This window comes from Bidens hawaiensis, unplaced genomic scaffold, assembly GCF_021521415.1.
Source record: "Bidens hawaiensis isolate Kalapana, Puna unplaced genomic scaffold, B.hawaiensis_p1.1 tig00032546_1, whole genome shotgun sequence".
Lineage (NCBI taxonomy): Eukaryota > Viridiplantae > Streptophyta > Magnoliopsida > Asterales > Asteraceae > Bidens > Bidens hawaiensis.
The window spans coordinates 186,226-206,814 of NW_027495565.1; the positions used below are offsets into that span (position 1 = coordinate 186,226).

General features: G+C 31.5%; 3 protein-coding genes across 4 annotated transcripts; 2 read left to right on the plus strand and 1 right to left on the minus strand.

Moving 5' to 3' along the window:
- The first annotated feature begins 2,757 nt into the window (after positions 1-2,757).
- Positions 2,758-4,907, plus strand: LOC143583833 (casein kinase 1-like protein 10). Of its 2 annotated transcripts, XM_077066034.1 has the most exons (7): positions 2,758-2,794; positions 2,865-2,954; positions 3,023-3,099; positions 4,037-4,098; positions 4,203-4,266; positions 4,367-4,569; positions 4,643-4,907. In XM_077066034.1, exons 1-7 carry the CDS (start codon positions 2,777-2,779, stop codon positions 4,678-4,680), a joined length of 552 nt encoding a protein of 183 aa, XP_076922149.1. In that variant the 5' UTR covers positions 2,758-2,776; the 3' UTR covers positions 4,681-4,907. The 2 variants fall into 2 exon arrangements, with proteins under 2 accessions (XP_076922149.1, XP_076922148.1); XM_077066033.1 differs by having other exon boundaries at positions 4,367-4,907.
- A 1,116-nt stretch (positions 4,908-6,023) lies between these two features.
- Positions 6,024-8,702, plus strand: LOC143583828 (uncharacterized). The gene is made up of 7 exons (XM_077066031.1): positions 6,024-6,173; positions 6,258-6,379; positions 7,133-7,215; positions 7,623-7,744; positions 7,865-8,029; positions 8,097-8,190; positions 8,484-8,702. Exons 1-7 carry the CDS (start codon positions 6,149-6,151, stop codon positions 8,650-8,652), a joined length of 780 nt encoding a protein of 259 aa, XP_076922146.1. The 5' UTR covers positions 6,024-6,148; the 3' UTR covers positions 8,653-8,702.
- A 2,575-nt stretch (positions 8,703-11,277) lies between these two features.
- On the minus strand, positions 11,278-14,547 carry LOC143583834 (cytokinin dehydrogenase 2-like). Its single transcript, XM_077066035.1, has 5 exons — positions 13,669-14,547; positions 13,226-13,353; positions 12,440-12,685; positions 11,706-11,974; positions 11,278-11,622 (listed from the first exon to the last, which is right to left on the minus strand). Exons 1-5 carry the CDS (start codon positions 14,270-14,272, stop codon positions 11,319-11,321), a joined length of 1,551 nt encoding a protein of 516 aa, XP_076922150.1. The 5' UTR covers positions 14,273-14,547; the 3' UTR covers positions 11,278-11,318.
- Between the last annotated feature and the right edge of the window lie 6,042 nt (positions 14,548-20,589).

Genomic DNA, 20,589 nt, shown 5'->3' on the forward strand with positions numbered 1-20,589 from the left:
ATCTTAAGTCTGATCATTCACATATTTTCCATATAAATCAATAACAATTTCATATGAAAAGTTGAAAACACACGTATTAAATCTAAAAGTTAACAAGTAAAGAACAGAAATAGTTATAAATTAAAAAGGCAATCATTAAATTACTCATTAATAAAAATGTCAGCCGCATTAATTCAATAAAAATTTCCATACCTATCATATTTAAAATTCAAATCACAAAAAAAAAAAATTATTATACATCAATCAAAAAGTAAGAAAAAACAGATAAAAACTCCTAAAATTGCACTTTCTGCAACTCAAAGAAATTAAAGTGCCTTAACAGCTCAAAAATTGTGAATCAAACAATTAAAACATAATCATATATCAAAACAGTAGCTCAAATTAATCAAACAATTAAACATAATCATGTACTTTTGTGCCACATGGAAGTGATGCAGTCGCGCAATTATGCAAGGCTGACAACTCTCTGCAACGTTTCCATAGTTATGGTTCCATACTTATTCATTTTCTTTATACCTTTTCAAAGGTTATATTTTTACATTATTTTTATACATCTATAGGTGTTATTTATTGATAAACATCTTCTTTACACATTTTCATAGATAGTCATAACATAACATAACATAACATAACATAACATAACATAACATAACATAACATGTAGTGCATAAGAAGTGAAGTTAATATGAAATTTGTGAATATGTTGAATGCTAAATGAATCTGGTTCAAGATTTGTGCAAAACAAAAAGCATGGAGAGAAGCGTTTTTTTTTCAATTGGTGAAAGAGTTTACAACTTCTAAAGCTGTTGTCACGAGTTCACTTATCGTTAATAGCAAGGCTATAACGTGTCATTCGTTTACTGTTTGTCAATTCGTGAACGTGTCACTTATAGTTCACGAGTTCACTTATAATTAATAGCAAGGCTATAATAGTTACCATTTCATGTAATTTTTCATATAAAACTATTGTCTCATCCTTTAATGTATAACTGATATATTAGTTTGGCGGGAAAACAATGGGAGAGGAGAGCTAAGAGACTGACATGTGGACATTGATGTTTTCTTTTATTAGTTTTAGGATAGGATAGGATGTTAATTTTTCGATCGGGTAGCTCTGCTCGTTTGCAACCCTACATGGGTTGCATTCCGTCCATGCAAAACTCACATCCATATCCCCTTGCTGCCTACTTTCTTGATAGGGCTGTCATAACACGTTATGACAAAATCTTGCATGTCAAAACAAAATTTTGATCCAAGCACGTTTGAATTGGTGATTTGAATTGTTCGTAAATCTTGTTAAGTTATAAAATCTTCTAACTGGATATTTCACTTGTCTAAAAGTTGTTAAGTTATAAAATCTTCTAACTGGATTATAGAAAATATCATGATCCAAAAATAGTTTTTAAGTTACCTAATAACTTAAAGAAAGAAAATATTATATATACAATTGTACATCCATCTATATACAATTATAGAGCACGAGCACAGCCAACTTGTTTCAAAACAGAGAGAGGATACAAGAAGAATACCGGTACTAGTAAGTATGAACATGAACCTGATTTTTGATAATGGTTGTTTGAGTGTGTTTATGTATGTTTGTTTCTCTGTTTTATCAATGATAGTATATACTATGCTGTTAGTCAAAGATAGGACGTGTTTGGTTATTTATATGCCCATGAAACTCTTCAGGGTTAATAATAATATATGCCTCTTTTGATAGACCTACCAGGCGAAAATATTAGAGTGCATGTCCATAAATCAAAGAACACACTGATGGGTTCATATGTATACCCGTTCACCCGAACCAGAACCGGTTTTAATTAAACCGTTTACGTGTTTGGCAATCATGTCGTGTCTAAATATTTGATTTTCCATCTAAAAATAGCGATAAAAATAATATCCCGCTATTTTGACATGTAAATATTTGATTTTCCAAGTTTCGTTTTTTTATATATGGGACATATATATCCCACATATATCAATGGCCCTAAATTGCTAACATAATATATTAATGGCCAGGCTTACTTGTAAACACAAGGTAAGGTAACCCCTAATTAGGTGTTTGTTTGTGATTGGAGCTAATTCAATGGATCATCTTGTTGGAGGGAAGATTAAGCTCGGAAGACGTATTGCTAGTGGATCATTTGGGGAAGTTCATTTAGGTATAATTTCAATATTGGGGCAGGTGTTATGTATAACTGTACGTGTATTTAAGTATATATATATATATATGTGTGTGTGTTATTGATCTTTATGTTTGATGATCGATATCGCAGGTGTTAATGTTCAAAGTGGTAAAGAAGTAGCTATTGAAGAAACACTAAATAGCCCTGACAGATTACGGATAATCTTAGGGTTAAGTAGATGTTTCTCACGAGGGTTAGGTCCGGCAAAGATGGTTATTCTTCTCGACCTGCAAAACAGACACCGTGAGCTCGTCACTGAGAAGGGGGGGGGGGGGTTCCTCCTTGTGACCACCCTCCGGCGTGAGAATCAGACTAGATTGCTCTGAATATAAGTGTATATAGAGAGAAATAGCTAGAGAAGAATCAGACTAGATTGCTCTGAATATAAGGGGTTCCTCCTTGGGCTTGTAGGCGAAGTTGTTACAACTTCGCCTAAGGCGAAGTTGTTCTAACTTCGCCTATGGCAGAAGTTGTTACAACTTCGCCTATGGCGAAGTTGTTCTAACTTCGTACATCGTTTCCGCTGATCAGAATTGCATAGCGACGGTCACAAAATGCACCAACAAAAGTTCTCTTTGAAATCAGTCCTAATGCTTGCAGATCAATTAGTAAGTGTCATACCCACAAATCTTTAGAATGTGAAATAGTTTAAACTTAATTATATTTATGATGTTACAGTTAACCAGAGTGGAGTACATGCATGCAAGGGGTTTTCTTCACCGTAACATATCGCCCGACAATTTTCTTATGGGGCTTGGTTCTGATAAAGTAAATTTGTGAATTTGTAAAATTTTATGCTGTGTACAAGCTAATCGTTTTTTATTTTATTCTTATAGCACCAGGTGTACGCTATTGATTTCTGGCTCTCAAAAAAGTATAGGGATCTTAAAACTCATAAGCACGTACCGTACAGGTAACTTGTGTTTCCTCTGGGTTCTTTCTTTTTCCACAATTATTGCAACTTTTTACTTCGCACGTAATCTATAGGTGTGTCCATGTCAAAATTGGTAATCTTTCTAAAACCGGTTAAAATGGGTCGTGTACCTTTTTGTCATTTTTCTTGATTTCAAATTGGTATGTTCAGAAAATATATAGCATCATATTGGACTCTATATATAAATTTGGTTGTATAAACACTGAGACTGCTTCATGTTAAAATAGGTTTTTAAGATAATTGCTTTGCTGAAAAGGAAACCGGTCAATTGATTTACATATTGCCTAAAGTTAGTTACTTTATCATCTACAACCTCCGAAATTGCATTAAAAATTCAATCTTGTTTGTAACATTACATAAGATAGCAGTTATAGTTATTTATGAAATTAAGAAAACGGCATTTGAAGGTTAATTTAGATGTTGATTGAGCTTAGGTGTAACGCATATTGTCAGTTATATGTATTGATTGTAGCAAGCAAAAAGTAGGGGTGCAAGCAAGCCTAGCCGAGCCCAAGTTTATTTAAGCTTGAGCTCGGAACTCTTTTTCTAAAGCTCGAGTTCAACTTATTTATTACTTACTTAATTATTTTTTATATATATTTATAATTATAACATAATATATATCATTTGATGATTTTATTATCAATTTATATATAGGATAATTATTATTAATATGTATTTCTAATATTATATAAATAAAAGGCTAGTAATATATGAAGCTTAAACTCATTTATTAATTGAGCCCCTACACAAGCTCGAGTTTGAGCTCATTTAAGCTTGGCTCAAGTTCGATTTTTTATTGAGCCATTCTTGAATCATTCACGTGTGACTCAGCTTGTTTACAACATAGCAAAAAGGTACATTTCAATAGAATAAATAGTATTTCAATCATGAAATCATTTTTAAATTGTGTTAGGGAAAACAAGAAGCTCACGGGCACTCCTCGCTATGCTAGTGTCAACTCACACCTTGGAGTCAGTAAACGGTTTTATAACTTGCTATATTTCAAGTATTCATTGTATAAAACGGGTTGTTTATGCTATGATGCCATATAATAATTCCAGTCTTTTTTTAATGTGCAGAACAAAGTAGGCGGGACGATCTTGAATCTCTTGGTTACGTTCTTATGTATTTTATTAGAGGAAGGTGTGCATATGAATTTGTTATATATTAATTATTATCATTTTATAAATTTAAAGTTTTTATTTTTTTCCAAATATAATCCCCGTGCATGCTTTTATACTAGCCTCCCTTGGCAGGGATTGAGATTGAGAAACAGAAACCAACACCACGACCAGATCAGAGAAAGGAAAATGACGATTTCAATAGAAGAATCATACCCGTCTGAGTTCATGTCATACATTCATTATTGCCGGTCATTAAGATTCGAGGATGAACCCGACTATTCCTACTTGAAGAGGCTTTTCCGCGACTTATTTATCCGTGAAGGTGCTCATTTCAATTTCTATTATTTATTTTTCCATCATCATTTGTTAATTTACTCCATTTGTTCATATTTCAGGCTATCAATTTGACTATGTATATGATTGGACCTGTTGAGAAATAGTGTGAAGTCAGCAAGATAGTCAAAGTCAACTGTTTTTTATTAAAAGTCAAACTAAGAATAAAGGCTAATCTGTCAAGTTAGCTATTGTTGGAGGGTGCTTTGTGTCAAGTTTGTTAACTGTTTTTAACGGTTGATGGTGGTTGTTTCCTCAATTTTGCGTCTTTTTTGAAGGGTCGATTTATAAACTTTTAGATTTATTCATCTTAATCCTATAGAAACTTGTTTGGCATTGATTCCTGTTTTTAGGCACTCCAGATTATTTGCTATCAAGTTAAAAAAAAAAAAAAAAAGAGAGAGACCCACTGCTAATTATTCACAATTTCCCAAAAGTTTTTATACGTAAAATTTTATTAAAATGAATACTTGACGGGTTAAACTTAACAAAATAAACATTAATCCTTTTGTTTTCGTTCATAAACATTGTTCAAACAAAGCCTCGTTGTGGTTTAATACACCTTTACCGCCCTCCATATAACACCATGTAGTGGTGATAATTTTAGACCATGTGTAGTTAAAACTCTTTACCCTTTGACGTTTTACGACACGCTGAATTCCAGTCAGCAGCGGAACAATTTGCAAAAAAAATTGTAGTTGTGAAGAGCTTGATAACCCCATGCAATCATTATTTTTTGTCTTTCTCTCTCACACAAACACAACAATAGCCGTTGCCTACAAAACACTTCGGACAAAAAATTGTCTCATAGGGCATTTTGAGGGCAAAATCCCCACTACGCATGGTCTTATTACCACATGAGTGATGAAGAACAAAAAAATGCAAGAATAAGAGAGTTGTGAGTATATAGTTTTGAGAAATTACCTGTTGGAAATATCTTGTCAACATATTTTTCAAAGCCCAACTCTCTATCATTATTCGGTCCATGCTGAGCCAAACCCAAGTCAGGCCAAAACCAAACAAGTCAACTCTTTCAAAAATCGAGCTAAACTTGAGCTCGCTCGTGAACAACTTACACTTAGGCCTGTAAACGAACCGAACGAACACGAACACTTAATCTAACACATAATTTGTATTGATGTTCATTTCTTTAAAAAGTGAACATGTTCGTGTTCGTTTGTTTAAATTCTAAACAAACAGTCACGAACATATATGAACACATGTAGGTAAACACAAACATAAACGAACACATATAAAACCATTAAGTAGATAAATCTTCAAGATAATATTTAATTATTTTCTATTAGCATGTAAATAAACACATATAAACAGACATAAATGAACACAAATGAACGAACGAAATATGTTTTCATATTCGTTCATTTATTAAATAAAAGCCGTTGTTGATGAACCCCAAAAAAATGGGAATTCTAATCCATAATAATTTTTACCATTTAAACCCTTGTTCCCCTTTTCTTATTACACCCAAAAATCACTTGTTTTCAGATTCACTTCAAATCAAGCAATTAAGCTATCACAGTAGTATCAAAACAACAAGATTAACAATAATGGCAGCCACTGAGCAAAACCCAGGTATGTTTTACTGTAATCTTTATTATTATTCAGTAAATTAATTGTGATTTTTACTAATATTAATATTAATTTCATATTGTTTAGGAATTGGTGAGCAGAAGAAAATCGTTATAAGGAACAATCATGGGGAGAATCTTGTGGGTTTATTACATGAAACTGGTTCCAAAGATATTGTCATCTTGTGTCATGGATTTCAATCATCCAAGGTATACCCGTTTAGTTATCGAGCCCGAGCCTTGTGTATTTTATAGTTTTACCTTTTTTGGACTTCTATGTATTAATTTTAAACTTCACAACCAAGCTCGAGCCGAGCTTTTGCTCGTTTGAGATACTAAACAAGCCCGGGATGAGCTTAGGCTCGTTTAAGTTTTTTTTTTCTCAAAATATATAAAAATGTTATAATTTAAGTGATAAATAATAAATGAGCAGAGCTCGAGATCGGGCCCTTGTAAGTCAAAACAAGCAGGGCTCGAGCCTGATCCAGCTCAAGCTCAACTCGGCTCGTTTACACCGCCACCGAACCGAATTAACTTATAACTGAGATTAACCGACGGTTATGGTTATGGCTATTTGATGTGTCAAATAGCCATAACCATATGTATTAATTATTTAATTTTAAGTTTACTTCTTTTGAACTTTTATGTATTAATTATATAATTTCATATTGCACAGACGAGTTCCAGCTGAGCTTAGGCTCATTAAGGTTTTTCTCAAAATATATAAAAATAATTAAAAAACGTATATTAGTCAATTAATAAATAATAAATGAGCTGAGCCCGGGCTTGCAAAAACAACTCACAAGCCAACCTCAAACTTTACGAAACAGTTCGAAACGTGACTGAGCTCGAGCCTAGTCTAGGGCTCTAGGCACGGCTGGTTTACACCCCTACCTGTGACGGTTGGTTTACACCCCTACCTGTGATCCAAATTGTTATAAAAAAGTGATCTTGATTTTGTAGGAAGGCAACACCATGGTGAACCTTGCTTCTGCGCTAGAGAAGGAAGGAATAAGCGCGTTTCGTTTTGATTTTGCTGGTAATGGGTAAGTTAGATAATTATAATTTCATTAATGTTATTTCATATAGTGAAATATTTTGAGTATAAGGTATTGGTGGGGTCCTGTGAGTTTTCCAGTAACGAGTTCTGATTGTACCAAAAAAAAGTATAAATTTCAATATCTAAACATGTATGAACAATCAATATTTTAAGGGTTTTAATCGATGGAAAATTAACTTTTGCTGTTAAATGTTCTGAGGATCTTTTAACTTGTTAATGACATATAGACAAGACATCAATATACATATTTAATCAATTTTCAAAGGGTTTTAATCAATGTATTTGATGTTGATTCTTCTTGTCGCAAAGATCATTTTTAAAACGTGTATCCAAACGCCCCTTAATTACGTGAAAGGAGTATAATAATTTTGTTTTTATCATATTATTTTTCAGGGAAAGTGAAGGATCATTTCAATATGGTAATTACCGTAGGGAGGCTGATGACTTACATTCCGTTATCCAACATTTTCATGGAAATAATCGTGTAACACGTGCAATCCTTGGACATAGTAAAAGTATCCTAGAATACAGTTGTAGCAAATGCCAAACATCGACTATTTTAACCCTTGTTTTTTCAATAGTTTCTTTTCTTACAATAACTTCTTAGTTGATTGATTATACATTATTACTTGCAGGTGGCAATGTGGTGCTCTTGTATGCGTCTAAGTATCACGACGTGGACCTCGTCATCAATGTGTCAGGACGTTATAAGACAGAGGCCGGTGTTGAGGAGCGTTTGGGAAAAGGGTATTTGCAAAAAGTGAAAGAAAATGGTTTTATTGATGTTAAATCCAAAACAGGTTTTCATGCTACTGAGATCTTGAAACTTATGCATTTAATGTGCAATAATTAGTTTTCTGCGTGTAGGAGAGGTATTATATCGTGTGACGGAAGAAAGTTTGATGGATCGGTTGAATACCAATATGCATGAAGCATGCCTGCAAATTGATAAAGATTGCAAGTAAGATGAACAAAAGTACTCTCGTCTTGTATAGCAAAGAGTCAAACCTACTAATTTTCAGATCCAAATTCGACAAACGATTTTTTAGTATTTCAACCTCAGAAATATTCTTTTCATCACTTATTTTATACAGCTATGTGTAGTTGTAAACATTCTACACATAAAACATTATGCTTCTCGAATTCTTGAGTTAAGAAACAACTTGTTTGACCCACAAAGTCAACTGCAAACTCTATTATTGATTTTGATCATTTGTTTTCTATTTTATTTGATTAAATTTTGTGTTTTTTTAGGGTTCTGACTGTTCACGGATCCGATGATTCAATTGTTCGAGTCGAAGAGGCGTTGGAGTTTGCAAAAGTTATACCAAATCACAAGTTAGAGATCATTGAAGGCGCCGACCATAGATTCTCGATGCATAAAGATGAGCTAATTTCCATTGTTTTATCTTTCATAAAGTAACCTCTATGTCACAACCAAGATGTTCACTCAAAATAATTGCTATATCCATTTTTGTATTTGTATTCAAGATTCAAAATACTAAGAAAATTGACTTTTGATTGTCATTGTAATTTTACTTAATTTAATCATCCCAAAGTTTTACTTGGCCTTTTAACCTCTTAAACACTTAATATTATGGAATATTTTCCAGGTTTATTGTGTAAATTCACAAAATTTAATTGACTGATAACTAATGGTCAATTTATAATTCATGGTTATACTATAAACCTAACTCCATTAAAACTAACATTTATATTTGTTTAAATAAAATACTATAATATATGTTGGAAAACTTTTACATGAACATGGCATGTGTAGTAACATAAACATGATCCGTTTAACATAATATTTTATGGGTATTAATACTTTAAAGTTCTAAACTTTCTTTCAAGAATTAAGGTTTAAACTATGCCAAATTAATTTTTTTTTACTTTTAAATAGAAGACATTTAAATAAATAAATTGACGGGTTAAGCATGTCAACCGTGAACCGTAGAGCAGGGCTGGCACGAACATAACACGTCTAGGTAAACGTGTTCGCGGGTTTGATCCAAAACCGACATGAACCCGTTTAGACCAGACACAAACTTGTGAATTTCATGTTTGGTTTTAGAGTCTTAGAGTTTTGAGTTTTTCACTGTTTTTGTGGTGTCATATGTTCACACCACCCATACATGAATAACAAATTAACAACATATAGCAATAAGGAAGCAAGCTTTGACTTTTGACATTTACTGTTGTCAGGCTTGTGGTCTAAATTCTGTCATAAAGTTATAGAATCTGTATCATTCATAAAGTTAAAGTTTAGCCTTTTTTTTCATCAAATGTTATAAGCCATTGAATAATATTAAAAAGCATCAAGATTCTTCTTAAAGTCACTAACCTTTTCAACTAGATTTATTTGGTTTTCTTTGCAAATAGGCCAATATTTTTTTTTTTTGAGAATGCATAATAAAAACTACACTTTTCAAGTCAACTGTTCAAAGAATCTTGAGTGTTTAAACACTAAACCACTTTAAAAAAGGTTTAAGTGACCTATATGTGAACCAATGATGAAACTTGATTACTGATTACTACTTAATAACATTTGAACTATTTATTCATATTTTCATTGCCACAAATTGCTGCATACTATAGCAAGTTTCTTGCATTTATGCAAATATGATGGTTTTATTGAAGCTTAACTTCATTTTTCAATATAGCCAAGTTTTTTGTAAGTTTATCCGTTTAACGAAGGCCAAAGAGATTGTAATATTGTGCGCATCAAGGTATTTAATATTTTCTGATCGGTTTTCATGTTTTTTTTTAAATTGTTAATTTTTGGGCATAAAAGCAACAAACTTTAGCTTCTGAAATATCATATTTTATTGGTTTATACTACATGCTTTGTTAGAATCTTGTTTATAATAATAAGTATAACTTTGTTATTATGAAATGATATTATTGTGAACATGTATTTGTTTTCAGGAAAAACAAGGGATAAGTGCCTTCGACTTCGATTTTTAAACGGGTAAGTCAAAATGCAAAAATGTCAACGATACACTTTGACTTTTGAGGTCAAATAGACTAACTACCAACTGCAAATCTGGTTGATATCTTTCTTAATTCAAGAAACACTTTATTGTTGTTAACCTTCTTCCTATTATTCCTACAATAAGTCAATAACATATTTAAACATAACAATAAAAATGGTGTTATATTGTTAATTGTTAATTGTTATTGACTTTCTGCATATTATTCCTACAATAACATATTTAAACATCCAAAAGTCAAAAGTCAAAATATATATTTTTTCTGATCATTCAGGGGAAATGAAGGCACGTTCCAATTCGCTAACTACTGTAAGGAGGCTGATGATTTACATGCAGTCATTCAACATTTCACTGCAGCAAATCGTGTTATAAGCGCTATCATTGGACACAGTAAACGTATGTACGTATCGTGTTAGTTTTTGACTTGTTGAGGTCAAACAAGATTTAAATCTTTGACTTCGGGTTTTTAAACCTTTTTGCAGGTGGGAATGCAGTGGTCTTATATGCGTCTTTACATCACGATATACCGACAGTCGTTAATGTGTTGGGTCGGGGCATCTTGGAGCATTTAGGAAAAGATTATTTGGAAAGAGTGAAAAAAGATGGCTTTATTGACATCAAATTCCGTACACGTTAAAAGTTTACATTTTTATGAGGTGATAGAATGGGTGGGCCCGGGTGCTTTTGGTAATGAATCGGGCTGGGCTGGCCCATAACTACTTTTTTTATAATATAGAAGTTTCACTTCGTGTGACGGAAGAAAGCCTGATGGAACGACTCAACAGCTGAACACGAACATTTAATATACATGAAGCGAGGCTTAAAGTTGACCAAGATTACCGGGTGTTGACTGTTCATTAGATCCATAGGGACCGCAGTTACAACCACCACAGAGACAGATTAGTTCCCATTGTTTTGGATTTTATAAAGACCAATATGCATAAAGTGTGAACATTTGAAAATATGTTACATTTAACATTTTAACATAAACATACAAAAGTACTGAGTTACCTAATTAATATTACTTTATACATAAATCTTAACACACATCATCATTATGCATATTATTCCTACAATAACATAAAAGTAAAAAACTTCAGTCTAAATTAAAAATCTTTTGTCCGGGAGATAATATCATTTTCGGATCAAATTGTTCTTTCATTGCCTTAAAAGCGCTCCATTTGTTGCCAAAATGGTTCATCCATCCTGCTTTGTTTGTATAATGCGGTAAGTACTGTTTGATCTTGATCCCAGCCTTTTCGCAATAATTTAAAATCTTTTTATTTTGCTTTTCGATAACCGCTGGATCAGTGGTGGGCCCTGCAGCGTTCAACAACCCGACGGTGTAGAACATATTATCATCATCTTCTGGTGTAACAACAGACATTCTATTATCCCACCTGAAAATTTTTCAAGACATTAAGTAAACTAGAAAACTAACACATAGAGTTAAAGATTAAAAAATGTTTCATGTTTATATTACTTTTTTCGGTTAATTGGGTAGATAAGAAATGGTCCCGAGCTCAAGCTTTGTTTCTGAACAATATCGACTAAAACGCCTTGATTAAAATCAGCGATTCTTGATCTTGGCACGAAGAGATTTAGCCACGGGTGAGGGACGTCCCATAGTCCTAGCGACTGAAGCACCAACTCTTCGCTTCTAACTCGATTCAAGAAATCGAAAAAGGTTACATCTTTGTTGAATATGAGTCCAAGATTGACGTTTAACGTGCTGAATATCATTAGAATTTCCTACAAAAAGAACATTTTGTTAAGAAATTATTGAAATCAATGTGGCACATAGCTGATCTTAGAGTTAGCCGACTCCTACTTAGATCGGCTAGAAGTGGAAAAGAAGGTACAAAAGGCCCAACATGTAAAAATGCATAATTTGTGCGACGAGTGGAGTTTAGCCTTAGGGCCCATGAGCAATTTACAAAAGAATCTTGGCGAATTATTTGGTCTAGCTATCAGTCTATCAGACCTGAATTCCATCAATTAAAGCTCTGATTTTATCATAAGAAATTTTCCCGTACTTTTAGTCATTTGTATATCTTTTATTTTTAGTGTAAAACATGTAAATTATTAATCGCTTTAATTTACGCAATTATTTATGAATTAAATTTCGTGAATTCGATATTTGTTTTCAATTTTCAAAAGATTTGTTAAACAAAAAAGTAAGATTTTGATATCATAACATATATAAATTTTACTAACCTCTTCAATGGTGTATATGATTTCATCATGGTAATACTTGACTGCTTCTAAGCAATACAAAATCCCATTTTCGGACGCTAAAGAGTTTATCAAGTGTTGTTCAGAAGATGAGAAAAAGCTGTTTGAAGGACTATTTTTCAAGATCAAAGAGCCTTCCACATAATTAAACCCTTCATTTGTGATCAAATGTTCTTGATCCTTTGTGAATTTGGCAAAATCATCATATACCATTTTAAACCATTTCACCTACACTCCATAAAAAATAAAATTAGTACACAAAACCTTGAACTCATGACAAATGCTACATTATTGCTTGTTCCACACACGCATGTCAATCCATAGAAAACATAGGACTTTTAGTGACAGACATATCTATCCATAGAAAAGACGTCGATAAAAGCCCTATGTTTTCTATGGATTGACATGCGACGTCGGTAAAAGTAGTAGACGTTAGAAAACATAACGTGCCTAATAGCTCACCGACCTCATTTACCAAAGGATTCGATGGGTTACCGACTACTAGCTCTACTACCATCCCTTTCAAAGCATATTTGCATTTCATTGAAGACTGCTTCACCAACATATTACTAACTGATTATCAGTTTATCACATATATTATTAAATATTTAAATGTGTCTCTTTAAAGAAAGGTTGGAGACTTTTTCATCACTCAAAGTCAATCTTCTAGTAATGAACATCTTTCTAAAAGAAAATTGGTTTGACTTATTCATTAGTTATCATTTTTTTATTGCTTCAAGTCATTTTCTAATAATAAAGATGGCATACCCTTGTTGGAGCATGGTCAAGAACTATTCTTGCTCTAGTTATGATACCAAACTGGCCAAGACCTCCAAGAACAGCATAAAATAGATCAGAGTTCATGCTTTTGGAGCAAGTTATCAAATCTCCTTTCCCTATAAAGTAAACAAACACAATTAACTTGATATCATCATCGAACATCGAAAACATTGTTGTTCTCAGCCGGGGGGGGGGGGGGGGTTGTGGATTTAAAAAAATAAACTACATATATATGAAAAAATTTATATCTATATAAGTAACTTGAGCCTATTTCTTATAACTATAAATATAAGGCCAGTTCACAGTAACTTTGTTTTGTTTATTGTTATCACACAATTATCGTTTCGGAAAAATATTTATATCTAAGGGTCCATTTGGTATGAAGCGTATAAATATGTTTTTGATGAAGCAAGTTAATTATCAAACTATACCACTAACAACATCCATTTCAAGAACATTGCTAACTTGAGGACCATGAAAAGATGCTTGTCCACTAATCCCAGCATTAGAAATTGTCCCACCAACCGTGAGGTACAAGTAATCAGTCCACGACACCGGTGCAAGCCCATGTGGAAGCGTGGCTCGCAAGACATCAATCCATAGTTGCTCACCTCCAACATCTACGTAAAACCCTAAAGAAGAGTTCCCAGAAACCCTAATCCCGGTAACATTATTATTATTCAAACTTGACATATCCATGACCACCCCATCTTTGGCCATGGCTTGACCCCTAACCGAATGGCCATTGCCTCGTGCCGCGATAGGGAATGGAGACGACGAGTTGTAAGATGATTGCACAAGGTGGATAATATCAGAAATGGATGAAGGTTGAAGTAAACCATAAGGGAGTTCTTGAATGAGACTACCATAATCTGTAGATGCTGTTTTTATGCAACTAGTTGATGTACAAATATTATTATTTGTGGGTTCATTTGAAGATAACAAGACTCTAGTATTTAGCAATGGCCTTGATGACACAAGTGTCATAAACACCATAATGTTTATTATCAAGGGTATAAGGGAATAATAATCCATGAAAAGATTAGAAGAGTTTAAAACTTGAAACTTGAAAGAAGAAAGAAAATAAAGATTTGAAATATTGGATGGAAGTAATTAGGTTTGTGGCATATGTGAATATATATAGAAATGGGAAGTTGCATGGAATGGAAAAAGTCAAAAATGTAACTTGAGTGTATCAAAGATGCACCTTTGAGTAAAAATATATTAACATTCAAACACTTTGTATATTTAAAGAATATTATTTTAAGCTTAATACATATTAGTAAGAGGAACCCCATTTAGTCATTTACAAACCATAACAAGATAATATTATTTTATATTTAATAGTGCTTTAATTAAGAGTATGTTATTTACACGATTTCATTTGTGCATAGATGTGGTCAATATACGATTTCGTCATAGGACAATATATGTTTTGTATATTATCATTTGTGTCAATATCTCAAATATTTTAAATACAAATTAATTAATTAATTGCCTAATTTAGTTATTAATTAAGATATAATATTGTTTAATCAAGTCTTAGTATCGACGTGTGTAGCACAACATAACAATATGTATTTGCTACGTATGTGTTTGAGTTTAGTTGAATATATATGGTTCAAGTTAAAAGTCAGAACATATGTGCCAGTATGGACGGTGCATATATAGCCTTCTAAACCGGTAAAGCTAAAGTGAATTAAGTTGACTTTTTTTTATTAATCAATGTTATATAAGCACACACACATATATAATATACACGCTTATATATTTGCAAATACATATATAGGTTTTTATTGCTTTATATTTCTGTCATTCACATTCATCCTTAAGTTTCTTAATTTCCTTTTTTATGCAAACATATAGGGCCTACTATCACTATTAAATTTTTATTTAGCATTCTCACCTAGCAGGTAAGCAATAAGATTGGGTAATGATGTCCTAAAACAACAGTGTTTTTATTGAGTGTTGGAGTATCTTTCTCTTGCCCATCCTTAAAAAATATTCTTTTTTTAGCAAGAACAAATTAAAAAGAAATGTAGTCACTATAAATGGTGGAAATGATTTTGTGAAAAGAGTAATATGTTGGTTATATATGTATGTAAAAACAAACTAAAATTTAAAAGATAAGTAATTGCAAGCAATGACACGTCCTTAAACTAAACAAAAAAAAAAAGCAAAACAAAAACAAAAAAAGGTTTCTCAAAAAAAATTATCAAAAAGTATCATAATATGCTTTAGTTTTTAACAGTTTGTATTCTTTAATTTTATATGGGTCTTTTAATATTATTATTTTTAGAATAATTCTTTTTAAAACAAACGTGATCAACTGCCTTTAATATAATGTTATATTTATAAAGGTGCCAACAATTATTTGTAACACTATTTAGTATTGAATATCAGCGTGTTGTATCATGGCCGTAATTAAATTTGTAATTTAGGAAAACCACGGGAACCACTTGTGATCAAGTAGTTCTAGAAAATAAGTTAACAAATGTATAGTTTGAAGAATAATGAAATTATATCGGAATATAACACATGTTTAGAAATCTTGAATATTAAATATTCTATATTAATTTTGAAATTGGAACAATTATTCAACTGAGTTTGATTTAATATATTATATACTAACAATAGTAATAATAGTTAGACAAATTTGTAAGGTATGGATTTTAGTTAAATAAATTTATAAAGTATAGATAATAAAAATAATAGCAATAGTTTAATAAATTAAGTATAGAGCTTTAGTTAAATATAACTTTATAAAGTATAAGGTTTATTGATAGAAAAGTCACTATTTTTGCTAGGTGTGTGCTTCTAAATCTCCTTACTAGGTCCACTTTGGTAGATTAATGTATCGATATTCCTTCCTCTTTGTCTCCTCCAAGTTTGCCACATGATGAAAACGTGGACCATATTTATGATGTTTGCTTCGTTGCGGTTAGACCATGTGCAATGGTTCCACCGTGCAAAGTTGGGTAGTTGTGTGGCACTGCCATCGTGGAAAATCATAATGTGGAAGGGTGAAGACTGAAGGGCAAGGGAGTAGCGTTGCATATTGAAGAAAATAGATAATGAGATGAGGGTGCAATCAAGGAGGTGGTGATGCGGCTAGTGCGGGAATACCACCATCGATGTGCGGTGAATGGTGTGACATGCCAGTTCTTTACTATGCGTTAGAACTGCTGCATATGTTCTTAGAGTTTTGAATGTTCTTAATAAATGGTTGCAAATTTTTTTACATGTGTCTTTGGAGTTGACACTGTTTATCTCTTTGACAGAGTCGTATAAATTGAGTAAGCCTAAAAGGAAGATGCGTGAGGCTATCATCATGTCGAGTTGGTGAATGATTTGGAGGTTTAGAAATGCAAGTGGTGTTTTAGAAAGATAACGCCTCGAATAATGTTTTATTTTTTATTTCATAATAAATGATTCTTTTTTATGGTTATGCAATAGTAATCATAATAACTTAAGCTGGGTCGAGTAGTTGCAAAACCATCTAATATATGTATAATGGTTGGACTTTTGCTCGTTTAGTTTTTTGCTAGTTGGACTTCGCTTCTATAAATTTGGTCGTTTCTTAAAAAAAAGCAATTAAGGGGTTAAACGGCTAAAAGGTCAAGGAAATTAAAATGACCCTTTAAGTATGTAGCATGTTAAAAGAATGAAATGGTTAAGATGTTACATCAATAAAGTTTTATGGTAACTTATAAATAAAATTGTAACAATTAAAAAAGTTAATAAAAATAATAGTAATAACAATTAGAAAACCTTCGGAATAAAATATTATTAACCAATTATTAAATAAGGGATATGTCATGAGTCACGCCCTTGATTTGATGAGGAGCCAAAGTCATACCGTTGTTGACAATTCATTTTAAATAGAACATAAAACTTAAAAATAAAAAGGTTTCAAAATATGAAAATCAATATTTTTATATATTAATGCACGTACATAAGGTTAAACACTACTTTGTATCAGTGTAAAAAAATCAGTGTATCATTGAATAAAACTAAAAAGTAATACATTTAAATATGCATATAAAGTTTAGACGATGTTTTGAAACTTGGATAAGAACTGAATGTGTTACACGATTATTATATCATCGACAATTAAATCCAATACTTACAAAAGTTACTGATTCATCAACTCAATAAGTAATCGATTTCTTTATTTCCATATATTCATAGAACATCACCAACCAAATACACGCTTTTCCAGTTAAACCAAAAGAAAGTGGATAGCATGCGACATGAACTAGAGCAACGTTCAATTAGCAGTCTAATCATTCAGTTCAGATTTTGTATCTTGGATTTCATTTTTAAAACGTTAAGAAGAAATAAACCATTATGTGTACAAACTTACAAGTTACTTCTATAATATGAATCAAATGCATAATAATTACTATGTTTCTTTAAAAGAACATTTAGACAAACACGTAGGTAACTACATTATACGTTTTTGAATTATCAAAAGATATTTATAGTCCTTAAGAGGGCTTCGCGGTGGCTAAGTAATATATTGCAAGTGTAAGTTGTGATGTATGTGTTTTTAAAAAAAATATAGAAATTGTTGTTAAAAGGTAGAAAAGAAATACATAATTAAATAATTTGTTACATTTGAAAAAGAATAATATTGCCCCTTCGAATGTTACATAGTATTGTACACTATACTATTTAAAAGAAGATATAATAGTATAATAGTTTTTCACATGCAAATAATAGTCAATAAATATTCTTTTATTTTGGTAGACTCCATGCTTGACCTGTTTTTTCCCCCTCCTTTCTATCTAGAATAAACATATGATCATTGACTTCCTCCTAATTTGTATGCATTAATTATATTTTTCTTCCATCTATACATAAAGGTAGGCGAAAAGCTAAACCGCTAGTCATTTTTATAGCAAAACAAAGTTGTTTAAAAATAACATTTATAGAACGTAAAATCATAACACTACTATTCATTTTTTTGTGGTACATTTATATTTTCAAATAACGAAATAGTACGTAAAATCATCACTTAAGTTATGAATTCAAAATAATTCGAAAGGATAATATTTGTGTATCATTAGTGATAAATTCAAAAGTTTCAATAGTATGAGGAAAAGTATCATTATGTAATTATAAGGTTGGATAAAAGTAATTATATTTAATCATATCAAATTTAACTTTTTAAGTGCTACTAATAAATTAAAAGTTGTTTAGCTACTACTTAAATTACATAATCTTACAATATATTTGTGTGTGAATACAAAATGAGTGGAGGTTTTTCCCTCTAACTTGACCTTAGGTCTGGTCATAATCAATAATATTGCTCAAAGATCTTCTAGATAAGAAACAAGACCTTACAATATCCTAGATTAATTATTAATAATAAATATATAACTACATAAATAGACAACACTTAGGATTATATCTACATAACTGAAGAACGTAAAATGTAAGGGTGTAAATAATGAGCCAAGCCGTTGGTCATAACTACTCGAGATCAGTTTGTTCAAAACTCCAATGGTGCTCAAGCTCAAACCTAAGTTAAAGTTGAGTTTCGTATAATTTGTCGAACTTGACTAGTTGACTAAGTTTGCGAGCATATAATTAACATAGGTATACTAGTTTTTTGTATAACGTAATAAACTATATATGTATATAATTCTATATGTATATATAGAAGTAAAATATCTAATAAATAATAGACAAATCGAATCCAAGCCGTACTCCAGCTAGAAGTAACTTATGATGCGAGCTTGAGCTTTACTCGCTTACACCCTAACTAGTTATAACTTAAAATCCTTTAACGGTTCAACCTTACACTTGCAAGGATTTATATTCATCACATCCCTTTTGGAGGGGCAAACGGTTTTGAAGGATTAGAATAATGTTTTATATCTCTTTGTTGCTTAATATATATTGAGCTCATGACTACTGACTAGGATTCATCACCATATCGGAAAATATTTGCATATATGAATAAGAATAAAGACTTTTTTATTATCTTTTTGGTCTTATAAGAAGACTATAAACCCCAAACATTGACCTTTATGTATAATACATATCTCAATCAATAAAACGTTTTTATTTTACATTTATAACTCCCTTCAAGTCGCTGAAGTTTCACATCAAAAGATTTACACCATCATACAACTAATGATTTGGCGAGTCTTCATTTCTTTAAGTGAAGATTTTCTTATATTTGATTGGACTAAATCAAGATTCAAAGATATTTGTACCGGCTTAAGTTGATTTTGAATAATTTATTTAGATAGATAATGTCGGCCTAAATGGAGATTACTCTTTACCAAGTTAAAAGAAATAGAAATAAATTAACAAATAAGCAGGTATGCTAAGGTTAGAATTGGTTTCGTTGATTGGTTGAAAAATTCGTTATAGATGTTGGCATATGCAAATCATGTGTAGGGTTAATTACATGCGCATAACTTTACATATGTATGCAAACGTTACATATAAAACTTAATTTACTTGTTTTTGTGTACATAAAATAAACATATGTACGTAAAATATGAAAAAAAAAAGTAAAAAACTTCTGTAATAACTTGGTGTTCTATAATAAGGGAAATGTAATCATATTTTTATCTCTTAATTTTAGTAAATATACTTTTAACAAAAAAAACCTTACCATAACAAATCGAATTGATACCAGCTGACTTCCCGCAACGTGTATACCGTAGTGCACGATAGCTTTCAAACATGTAACACATTTAACTCACTCTACATCAACGCGCTAGTAGAAATACCTCTTGAAAATTAAAAAAAAATAACAAAATAGTCCAATAAAGATTTATTGTGTATCCCCGTTGTTATGGAATGTGGGACATAGTTATTATAAAGTTGATATAATAATCCCAAAAGTCCAAGATTTTTGTAGATCTTATGAAATTTGGCAAACGTCAATATAAGATCAAGACAATGACACACAATGAATATTTGCAATGTGTCGATGCCAGCAAATCATGTTCAAAGATTTGCCCAATATAACATAAATTCAATTCAATACTCAATAAATTGTTTATATTTAAAGTAGCAATCTAAGCATTTATAAACAAGCATCCATCAAATATTCAAAAAGATCGGATTGTATATGAATATAGATTCAAATAATATAATTTCAAATAATGTTGAAAACGACAATGCATCATGATTTGATGTTTAATCACTTAATGTCTTCAACCGATTTATTTTGGTATATTTAATACAATATTTAAATCAATATTATAGTATTGTAATTTGAAAATGAATGCGAATATATATATTGTCACATTGTCACATTGTGATGTCTCTAGCATAACGTTGAATACACCTATACACATTGTCATGTATGAATATGAATGTTTTAA

Coding starts and splice junctions, on each gene's coding strand:
- LOC143583833 (XM_077066033.1), top strand. Junction 2,955..3,022: donor TGGGGCTTGGTTCTGATAAA/GTAAATTTGTGA, acceptor TTATTCTTATAG/CACCAGGTGTACGCTATTGA. Junction 3,100..4,036: donor CATAAGCACGTACCGTACAG/GTAACTTGTGTT, acceptor AAATTGTGTTAG/GGAAAACAAGAAGCTCACGG.
- LOC143583828 (XM_077066031.1), top strand. CDS start 6,149: ATGGCAGCCACTGAGCAAAACCCAG. Junction 7,216..7,622: donor TTTGATTTTGCTGGTAATGG/GTAAGTTAGATA, acceptor ATTATTTTTCAG/GGAAAGTGAAGGATCATTTC. Junction 8,030..8,096: donor TGATGTTAAATCCAAAACAG/GTTTTCATGCTA, acceptor TTCTGCGTGTAG/GAGAGGTATTATATCGTGTG.
- LOC143583834 (XM_077066035.1), bottom strand. CDS start 14,272: ATGGATTATTATTCCCTTATACCCTTGATAATAAACATTATGGTGTTT. Junction 12,686..13,225: donor TTGACCATGCTCCAACAAGG/GTATGCCATCTT, acceptor TATGGAGTGTAG/GTGAAATGGTTTAAAATGGT. Junction 11,623..11,705: donor TACCCAATTAACCGAAAAAA/GTAATATAAACA, acceptor AAAAATTTTCAG/GTGGGATAATAGAATGTCTG.